At 39.8% G+C, this 11,302-nt stretch overlaps 1 protein-coding gene across 1 annotated transcript in view; it reads right to left on the bottom strand.

The window, feature by feature from the left end:
- The window catches only part of LOC109465046 (WD repeat-containing protein 19-like), a 41,849-nt gene that overhangs the window by 26,821 nt on the left and 3,726 nt on the right, over positions 1 to 11,302 (bottom strand). The window contains exons 6-16 of the mRNA XM_019762189.1: positions 11,016 to 11,061; positions 10,252 to 10,384; positions 9,334 to 9,414; positions 8,788 to 8,900; positions 8,011 to 8,092; positions 7,428 to 7,519; positions 5,471 to 5,714; positions 4,387 to 4,501; positions 2,838 to 2,944; positions 1,989 to 2,111; positions 701 to 850 (exon numbers count right to left, since the gene is read on the bottom strand). Of these exons, the coding sequence (XP_019617748.1) occupies positions 701 to 850; positions 1,989 to 2,111; positions 2,838 to 2,944; positions 4,387 to 4,501; positions 5,471 to 5,714; positions 7,428 to 7,519; positions 8,011 to 8,092; positions 8,788 to 8,900; positions 9,334 to 9,414; positions 10,252 to 10,384; positions 11,016 to 11,061 (1,286 nt within the window). The remainder of the gene's footprint in view (positions 1 to 700; positions 851 to 1,988; positions 2,112 to 2,837; positions 2,945 to 4,386; positions 4,502 to 5,470; positions 5,715 to 7,427; positions 7,520 to 8,010; positions 8,093 to 8,787; positions 8,901 to 9,333; positions 9,415 to 10,251; positions 10,385 to 11,015; positions 11,062 to 11,302) is intronic.

Raw genomic sequence — 11,302 nt, 5'->3', positions numbered from 1 at the left:
GTACTTATTTTCTTAAGAAACATGTTTCTTAAGAAAATAAGTACTACAAGAATGCGTCGATGAAGGTTAGACATCCAGGTAATACGATGTGCCAAAAAGCAGTTACTCAAGCAACTGGATATGATTTTGGAAACGTCAGACATTTCAGCTAGTATCCAGTAGATTTCGTACATGATTAGTTTTCGCTGACAGTCTACTTATTTCATCTCGTATCTTACATGTATATGGTGCACCCACAGAAAATTTTGTGCACCCAATTTTTGGCGACGTCTCAGGGAGGAGCCTAATGGTACAGTATTGTGTGCAATTTGCAAGAATTCTAGGAATGGTACAGGCATTTTGTCCACAGGCATGCGGAATGTCCACAGGCATGTCTCTGACCCACATCTATGCCCACATTCCTGGAAACCCTTCTGCCCCGGATGGCCCTACTTTCTGTGACCCCGGGGCTCCTTCGCTATACACTCAGGGGAGGAGTGCACTGTATCCGTCTAGACTTAACAGGTACCAAGTCTTCCTCAAAATCATGAAATGATGGCAGTGCCATGCAAACAATAACCCTAACAGCAACCACCGTCACCATGGCAATGTATGTTTTCATTGCCAGTCTTGTTTAGGTTGGGTGCACCAGTGCATCTATTCCCCAAAAATGAATTTCGAGCCCTGTATAGTGTGATGAAGTGAACCATGACTGACTTACAGGATTGTAGACAAAGCCGTCGCTCTTGTCATCTATGAAGACCAGTCGTGTGCCTCCACAGTCAGGGAACACTTTCTTGATCCCCACCACATGACGGTACTCATTCACAAAGTTCCAGTCCTCAATCAAAAAGAAGTGAAGACTTCCCGCCTAAATAAAGGGAAAGGTTATGTTAGAAAACATTACATGATTGTGTAACAGTGGGGTTTCAAAGTAAAACATTGAACTTTATTCGAACACACGGTTTACAGAGAGATCAAATTTTCAGCGACCACTGTCGCCTTCATGAGGCATTAAGGAGGCCATGGAGCACTTCAGCCTTCACTAAATAGAGATATCGATGGTGGACGATATAAACTCCCTGGCACTTTTGATCAATTGCTTACGTCACGTATCAGTAAAGTCTTGTGTGAATAAGGTCACGTGTTGGTAAACCGTAACTCTCGCGAGATCACGTTGTGAAGTGATTGGTCATTAATTATCCTGATGAAGGCGACAGTGGTCGCTGAAAAGTTGATCCCCCAAATTGTGTGTTGGAATAAAGTTCAACTTTTTACTATGATTACTACCAACACAGATGAACTTTCATGATAAGTGGGGTTTCAAGTTCTACCAACTGACTCTCTGACGGGTCCTAGACCTTTTGGCCAAGCGGTTAGGGTGCTGATGGGCTGGCTGCTAGGCTGTTTTTTGTTTTCTTCATTTGGCAACAATTATGTACAATATTCTATAATTTAGCCCCTGTACGTTTGGGACCTCATTGTATATACTGTTCCCTGCAACTGTGTACTTAGTCTAGATAATCTAAAGTCAGAATTGCCCTGAGGAAGGTGAGAGACAGTCACCAAAATGTCTGCTGAACAGCTGCAAACTTGGCTTGGAGTCTACAACATCCAGGACACAGTAAGCTACAACAGACTGAGATGGTACGGCCACCTCCAGAGAATGGACAGGGACAAATGGCCAAAGAGGATCCTCACACTAGATGTGGAGGGTCCAAACCCCCGTGGCCGCCCTAGGAGGAAACGGTACGACAACATACGGGAGGACCTCCACCACCTGAACTTGGACAAGATCAACCCACAGGACAGAGACAAGTGGCGTGCTGCCATCAAGCCCCAGTTGTACTGTACAAGCACGTCTAACCCTAGGAAGACGGGGAACAACAGACGATAAACTGGACAGTGAGTGTGAGTGAGTGAGTGAATAAAAGACATGGTGGTGCAAAAAGAGTCTCAAAGTTGAAGCATGTCTGTAAGTACATGTCTCCATGGTACAGACTACTTACATCAGTGGAGTAGATGAAGAAATCATTGGTGAGGTCATGGCAGGTGATGCGACTGTTGCCATCTTTGTCTGGAAAAAGTTTGGCTTCTCTCTCTTCATTCACTTCCATCCCCTCAGTCTCCACCTGTGTGAAACAACAGGGTACAAGTTCATGACTCTTCTCTAAATTACAGACTGACATGAAACAGTCACATACATGACTGTACAAATCAGCCAGGAAGCTGATAGCTATAGGTTGGGATTCTGCTAGGGAGGCAGAATTTTCCTTCCTTGTTCATTTGTCAGCAGACACAGTACCAGGTTACAATTATAGCTTGCTGTTTTCTTGTATCTATAGTAATTTACTTAATGAGAGCAGAAGTATGTGGTCTGGAAAAATGGGCACTGTCATGTTCACAGCACTACATGTACTGTAACAGTTACAGGATATGTACAGAGTGGTGTCAGGTGCAGAAAGAAATCGGCGGATTATTTTTTCATGGTTATGATAAGTTTGCGGTACGCAAAAACCGTGAACCTAAAATGCAAAAATTGTGAATTACTACTAACACTAAAACAATAATTTTGCAAGCTTTGTAGTATACACTTATGAAAGTCAAGATAATAGTCATAAGACTGTAAATGGATTATGAGATCTGCAATCTCATACCTTTGCCAAATGATATTAACTCTTATAAATGTTTTTTATTTAAACTTTCTCATTGATAATGGAAAGAAGGTCCTCAATTGCATAAATAACATGACTGTAAGTTTGAAGATAAACTGCAAATTTAGCACTTATCAAGTCTCTTTCAATGACATAGTTTTAATGGGAAGAAATTATAAAAAAGTAGCATCAGAAAATACTTACCAAATGCAGCTGGACTTTCCCCTCAAACATGACTGCAGCATAATCTGCATTCAGCTTCATACTGGTGATGGTTCCCAGGTACTCTTTGTCCTTCAACTTCTCTGGACCTGAAAATACATGATTGTACAAGTGGAACAAGTCATCATTCTATAATGCTACAGCATACAATCTAAACTTTTTGGGTTTTTAAAGAGCTATTTAAGAGTGCCACACAACACACTTACCATCCCCCACCCTGAACTATCATGTACCACCCTTTTTCTTGGTGCTGAAAGACCATCCCCACCCTGAACTATCATGTACCACCCCTTTCCTTGGTGCTGAAAGACCATCCCACCCTAAACTATCGTGTACCACCCCTTTCCTTGGTGCTGAAAGACCATCCCTACCCTGACCTATAATGTACCACCCCTTTCCTTGGTGCTGAAAGACCATCCCCACCCTGAACTATCATGTACCATCCATTACCTTGGTGCTGAAAGAACATCCCCACCCTGAAATATCATGTACAAACCCTTTCCTTGGTGCTGAAAGACCAGCCCCACCCTGAACTATCATGTACCATCCCTTTCCTTGGTGCTAAAAGACCATCCCCACCATGAACTATCATGTACCACCCCTTTCCTTGATGCTTAAGGCCATTCCCACCCTGAACTATCATGTACCATCCCTTTCCTTGGTGCTAAAAGATCCCCACCCTGAACTATCATGTACCACCCCTTTCCTTGGTGCTGAAAGACCATCCCACCCTGAACTATCATGTACCATCCCTTTCCTTGGTGCTGAAAGACCATCCCCACCCTGAACTATCATGTACCATCCCTTTTCTTGGTGCTGAAAAAATTAGGGTTGGTAGGTAGGGGTTATCTTTTTTTTTTCTTTTTTTTTTTACTTTGGCTAGTGATCCAACTCATACAATACACTTTAACAAAGTAAAACTTGCATAGGGACACTTGTATTTTCAATGTCAATGCTGGAAAACCGATTGTACAATGTTTCATCTCTCAGGTGTCAGATCATGGTTGTAGAAAATGTTGATCAGTTCTAAAAAAGTGTGTACTTGCTGGGATTCACAATAAAAAAATGACTAGGGTCGTCAGGTTTTTCTATGGTCTGTCGGGAAGCAGGAAACACAACATTTTTATCCTAGGCCTAAGGCCACACCAATTTAATTTCATGGTTAACAGATTTTTCTAGAAAAATAATGGAGCGGGCAGGCAAAAAAAATAAAAATAAAAACAGGCCTAGGCATCCTATTATGGCCAAAAATGGTACGATAGGAGCCATGAACTTCATGATGAAGTCACCAGGCTGGTGAACTTTTAATTATACCACTGCATTGAAAGATGGAATAACTGTAACAACTATATGGAAGAAAAAGACTGTTTTCAACTGTTCAGGGCAAATATGTGCATTTTGCAGTTGATTCTGAATTTTTTTTTGGCAAATCAGAAAAAAATGAAGCAAGTGAATCCATTAACCAAGAAATTAAATTGGTGTGGCCTAAGAAACAGAATTGAAGTTTGGAAGAACATGAAGTTCCCCTTACCTTTGTCTCCCAGTACATAGAACCATGCGCGGTTGTTCATGCCAGCTGCCATGTGATACGGTCCCAGGGCCAGGAATGTGGGCTCCACCTCAATACTGATGGACACGGTGGGCTCCTACAGGTACATGGACAGAAATATACTAATTCAGCTACATCATCAAGCCAGAAGCATCTGTTCTTTTTCAGCAATAGTAAGGCCATACCGAGTTAATTTTATGGATGACATCCTCTGAAGACCCCCAAACTAATGCGTGCGGGCGAATTAAAAAAAAATCTGGCAAAAAATAAAAATGCTACTGAACCACAGGAATACAAAGCTAGTATTGTGAATTTGTGAGGTCATAACAGAGTACTTAGCGACGTATACGACAAGCTGGCACATGCTGGCTTTTTGTGGAATTTACAAAATCGACACTGTATGTATGTACTGAGTTCTTGAGTCGTGGATCTTCGGTAGCCTGGGTGCCATCCTCCAGATTTACCACCCCCATATTGTCGCTAAGTACCATGGACTACCCAGGCCTAGAGCCAGGCCAGAGCCTCGGGGGATGTGATCTTTTTTTTCTTTTCTTTTTGTTGAGAACAGGCGAAAATCAATGCGCGCGTGGATGTCATCCATAAATTTAAGTCGGTATGGCCTAAATGGAAGTGACCTCCATCCAGTTTTAGCTCAATGAAGAGCTAATGTCCCACTGGTTGTAACAGAGAAGACAGGCGCTATACAGTATTTACAGGTTCATTCTACATGTACCAGGGAAATTCCTCCAGCTCTTTTTGACCGTAAGTGCAATAAAAAACAATGACTTAAGACCCCTGATCATCCTTTCATTGAGCTCTTGAAACGCGGCTTATACCAAAGAGCGTACTTTTGTATGGTTCAAGGTTACATGAAGGTCAAAAAAAAAAAAACAGCGGACCACAGCTTAATGTCCCATCCTAAGAAATGCAACCTTTTCCAGTAGGGTGAGTGACATCAGCCGGAATTCAAACTCCCGACCACTTGGTCCAAAGGCAGGGTAGCAAACCACTGGACTACGCACACTACTAAAAGAAATTTAAACTGATGCACAGAATGGACTCTGACCTGCTCATATCCATTAGTGATGGTGACCTCCAGGAGGGACGTCAGGAAGGCCACACGTGTGCCGTTGATGTCACTCAGCATGGGCAGTTTGGTCAGGTAGACGGCCAGACCTCCCCGCTGACTGGACACGGCCAGCAGCTGACCATCGTCTGCCCACTGCAGCTTGTCCAGCCCTTTCTGCTCCTCTTCCATGGTGATGATGGCATAAACTTCCTTCAACTCTGACAAGTCATGGATCTTCACACTGTAGGGAAGAACTTTATTGTTCAACAATCGTACATGGTACATTATGTATGGCAGTAAAACAACAATTATATATATATACTACTGTTAACAAAACTTAACTATCCTACAAAATATTAATATTACTACAAACTATGTGTATTATCGATATCAATATATGAATTTAACTTACATGTACAGCAGTGTACAAAATACTTTTTTGAACCAGGTTGCTCAGTGGGCAACCTACGGCAAAAATTAGGTTGCCCATCAGAATTTTAGGTTGCCCAACATATAAGTTACTACTTTCCTCAAATTAGTAATGTTACATACATAAGCCTTTGACAATATTTCTAACAGCATTTAGTTAACTGATACTAGTAATAGCCATTAATACCTAAAATTAAAAAGCATCTGCCGGATACAGTGGTGCAAGCCATTCTTAAAATTCAGGTAGCACACTGGGCTACCTTGGTTCAAAAATAGGTTGCCCCAAGTAAAATTTGGTTTTCCCGGGGCAACTGGGCAACCAGGTATTTTGAATGCTGTATAGTCATGTATAGTAAGGGATGATTTGGTCTCACATTTGGGATAAAGTTCTACTATGCAGAAATTGACCAAGCTACTAGGCAGATACGGGAGTTGGACACGAAAACAATGTAAGGAAAGTATCGCTCTGTGTACCATATAGGGTGAACCTTGTCTTATAGTTAGTGGTAAATAGTGTTCATGAACAGATTGCAAACTAAAAGTGAAAATGGAAGGCTGTCAGTCATTTTGAACTCTCCTTGGAAACTTGCCCAGGGCTGGAACATGTTTAGGACACCACAAACACAGTGGGACACTTCCCCTTTAGGCCACACCAATTTAATTTCTTGGTTAACGGATTTTTCTAGAAAAATAATGGTCCAGGAGCTGCCAGGTGAAAAAAATAAAAACAGGCCTAGGCATCCTATTATGGCCCAAAATGGTACGATAGAAGCCATGAAGTCAACACACCAGGCTGGTTCAAAATTTAAACAATGAATTTTGAACTTTAAGTTTTAATGATACCACTGCATTGAAAGATGGAATAACTGTAACAACTAGGAAGAAAAGGACTGTTTTCAACTGTTCAGGGTAAAATATGAGCATTTTGTAGTTCAGAAAAAATGAAGCGGGCAAATCCGTTAACCAAGAAATTACATTGGTGTGGCCTAAGAGGAAATCATTAAATGAAGCTATCCATTAAGTTATCAGAGTGCAGCTGTTGTCATTTACGAGTACCACAAAAAAAAATTGGGTGCACAACTCCAATTTTGGGTGCAGTAAGGTGCACATGCACCTAGTATTTCGATCCCTGGACTGTATAATATTTACGTTACTCTAAATACTAAAATATTGAGACCTTTGAACTCTTCCTGCACTTGAGTTAAACATCTGCTATGTCCATGTCTATGCATAACTTCAATGTAAAGAAGTGGTAAGTTACATGTTATACACTAAGATACTAACCAGTTATCCCCACATGATGCAGCCTTGTTTAAGGACATATACAGACACTAAGATACTAACCAGTTATCCCCACATGACGCAGCCTTGTTTAAGGACATATACAGACACTAAGATACTAACCAGTTATCCCCCACAGGATGCAGCCTTGTTTAAGGACATATACAGACACTAAGATACTAACCAGTTATCCCCACATGACGCAGCCTTGTTTAAGGACATATACAGACACTAAGATACTAACCAGTTATCCCCACAGGATGCAGCCTTGTTTAAGGACATAGACACAGCGATGTAGTTCAGCGAGTCTTTGTGGTTCCGAGCCTGGAACAGTTCCTGTACAGGACAGTGATTGGTTAGAACAAACAATTGTAGAAAATACTGAATAACTTAAACAAAACTTACAACAAGGTCCAAGTCTGGTATTCTCATTTTCAAAGGCATCATGCACTTTATGAAAGTTTTAGAGGCCCAGGTTATAACCATTATTGAAACTTATTAAAATTGCAACAGTGCAATACACACTGAACACAGGCAGCTGTTGCTGGTGTTGTGAACCGCACAAAGAAACAAATACAGCAGGACAGACAATACTCATTTTCACCTGAGTCTAGTGGGGAAAGTCGTGTAGAGTGCCTTTCCCAAGGACACAAGATCGGTGGCATGTCAGGACTTGAACCACAATTTTAAAGTCCAAGTGATAAAACAGTCCACGCATATCAAGTATTATCACGTCCCAGGTATGACATAAAAATGTATACATGATTGTATTCATATTATTATAATAATTATATAAAACAAAACAATGTAACATAATATTTTCTTACCTGGCCTATTTCTTTCATGTGGGTTGAGATGACAATGAAGAATCCATGGGAGAACCCAATCATGATGTACCCATCTCCATACCTGCAGATTCACAGGAGAACCAGGTCATAAAAATTGTGCAACAAAAAAACAACCTGTGCATGTACATGTACATGTACATGGCAACCAAGTTGGAGCACTTAGGCCATATTGATTAGTTTTTTTTATATCATAATGGATGACATCCACACGTGCATGAATTTTCATCCAATTAAAAAAAAAAAGTTATTGACCGAACTGTCAATTATTCAAAGCAGCTTCAAAATGAACAGTTATATAATTTCATGATATGAAAACCCCCAAAAATAGAAAAACAACACTAAATGTTGTAGAATGTCCAAAGTCAACACACCTGGCTGGTTCAAAAGTTAAACAATGAATTTTGAACTTTTTATGATACCACTGCATTGAAAGATTCAACTAGGAAGAAAAGGACTGTTTTCAACTGTTTAGGGCACAATATGAGCATTTTGCAGTTGATAATGAATTTTTTTTAGCAAATCAAGAAAAAATGAAGCGGGCGAATCCGTTAACCAAGAAATTAAATTGGTATGGCCTTATGTGTAAATTTGCAAAACACAATTACTAGACTAAGTATTGTACACAAATTGACTCCAGATTGTGAGGCTGTACAAAATGTACAATGCAAGGCACATTGTCAATGGAGTCTTTTTAAAATGGTCTCCCCTAATCACAGTGACTGATGGAAAATACAACCAAAAGAAACTTTGCCTTACCACTTGTATGCAACTATGTTGCCATAGCGAGGCTGGAAGGCAAGCTCAATCGGGTTGTCAGGATCATTGATGTTGAAGAGAAACAACGTCTTCTTTCCCAGAACAACACTGACCTGTCAAACAACAACAGAACACATGTACAACAATGACCTGTCAAACAACAACAGAACACATGTACAACACTGACCTGTCACACAACAACAGAACACATGTACAACAATGACCTGTCACATAACAGAACACATGTACAACACTGACCTGTCAAACAACAACAGAACACATGTACAACACTGACCTGTCAAACAACAACAGAACACATGTACAGCACTGACCTGTCAAACAACAACAGAACACATGTGTACAACACTGACCTGTCAAACAACAACAGAACGCATGTACAACACTGACCTGTCAAACAACAACAGAAAACATGTACAACACTGATCTGTCAAACAACAACAGACTTGTCACACAACACCAGAACACAAAGTCATGTAGAACACTGCATGTACTAAGAAGACACTGTGAGGTAAAGCCAACACTCACTGTGTTCTCTCCACTCGGGCTCCTTTCATCTGTTTTCATCTCAGAGAACTGCAGGTCCACAGGGTCAGCTCTGATGGAGGTCTGGTCAGAGGAAAAAGCAAATGGTCATCTTAAACTGACCTAACTTCACATCTTACTTTGATCTCAGACATTCAGAACCAACACTATACTATCAATAAATTTAAATGTCACAATCATTATCATGATACAAATTAAAGCTACCATTATATTTGTCTTCAATAATGACACAAATAGTAATTCTTATTTTATCTTGTTTGATTTATAATAATAAATATACTTTGGTTTGGTCAAAACTAAATATCTACTAGTAGGCCCTCTTCTTACAGATACAAATAAAAGTACATGTAACATCAACAAAATGTAAACCTTCCTGAGTGTACAATTCCAAGAATTCTTGCAGACTGCACACAATACTGTACCATTTAAGGCTCCCCTCTGAGGTGTCATCAAAAAGTATTTTCATTATTAGGGAAAAACCAATTTAATTTGTTGGTTCTCGGATTCGTCTCTTCATTTTTTTCTAATTTGCAAAAAAAAAAAAAACTATGTGGTTCTGAATCAACTCAAAAATGCTGCCCTCAGCAGTTGAGGAAAGTCTTTATCTTCCTAGTTGTTACAGTTTTTCCATCTATTAATGCAGTGATTTGATTAAAAAATCAAAATTCAAATTTTAAATATCAACCCAGCCTTTTGTTGACTTCATGGCTCCTATCGTAGCATTTGGGGCTGTAACAGGATGCCTAGACCTGTTTTTATTTTTTTGCCCTGTCGCTTCATATTTTTAAAAAAAATCCGAGAACCAACAAATTAAATTAGTGTGGCCTTATATACATGTATATGATAGTGACTGTCATGTAGGACAGTTGGGGGTGGGGGGAGGGGAGGGGGGTTACTGACCTGTCGTATGGTATCTCCATCCTGACTGCTGACAGTGATGGTTTTATCTTCACTAGCCAGAGCCAGGAGGTTCTGTTGACTCCAACAACCACAGCTGATTTTCTTGGTGTGCTTTCCAAGGATGGGAACTTTCCTAGTAATTAGAAAAAAGAACTTGTCATCAGTTACATTTTTCACACTCATTTGTAACATGATCCTCATCATTGTTGTTTTGTTTATTGTTTGTTTGCACTCACAAGATAAAATAGAAATATAACAATTGAAGTTAAGTAGACATGCATGGGAGGGCCGGAAACCTGGAGGTTTATATATTGCCCTTCCCAACACTATAAGTTAGATTAAAAGTTGATACTGAATGAAACAAAATTTAAATGAAGAAGACAAAATAACAGGAAATAAAAGAGAAACAATTCAAAGAACTAAACGGAAACAATACAAATCAACAATCTGAACATTAAATAAAGAAGATCAAACTAATTAATCTAGCTACTATGAACAAAGTACAAATGTAAATTATATGAGGAAGTCAACAAATCAACAAAACAAGGAAAACAAACAAACTCAGGAAATGGTGGTTGGTTGAAGCAGTATTTCTCTTTTTAAAAGATTTTTGAAAGCATTTCAGGTGTGTTGCCTGGATCTGGACCAAATTTTAGTGACCAAATCCTTTCTCTGCACTGATCATGACTTGTGCTTTAATAACTATCTTCAAGTTAAAGTTTAACAACCATTAAAAAAACAAGTAAACTTTGTCTTAGTCTTACCTGGATGTTTGGTGGTTGTACAACAGGAGGTTCCCTTTGGCTGTTCCTGAAGAAATGACAGAAAGTACAAATGTACAGGTTGGAGTTTTCAGGGGAGGCACTAGACACCTACAGCCTACATGTAATGTTGCATTGTTGGATATCATGGATCCGGAGTAAAGGTATAGCAAATAGTAAATTTTGTTGCAAACTTTCTGACCAAGAATCAGGTACATTTCATGACTGAGACCCCTACAGCACCAAAATACACATTAAAATCGCTGCAAATTGAAATTGAAAGCACAGTT

The sequence above is a fragment of the Branchiostoma belcheri genome, unplaced genomic scaffold (genome assembly GCF_001625305.1).
Source record: "Branchiostoma belcheri isolate BF01 breed outbred unplaced genomic scaffold, Haploidv18h27 scaffold146, whole genome shotgun sequence".
NCBI classification, from domain to species: Eukaryota; Metazoa; Chordata; class Leptocardii; order Amphioxiformes; family Branchiostomatidae; genus Branchiostoma; species Branchiostoma belcheri.
The sequence above is the reverse complement of the archived record's forward strand: the minus strand, read 5'-3'. Positions and strand labels throughout refer to the sequence as shown.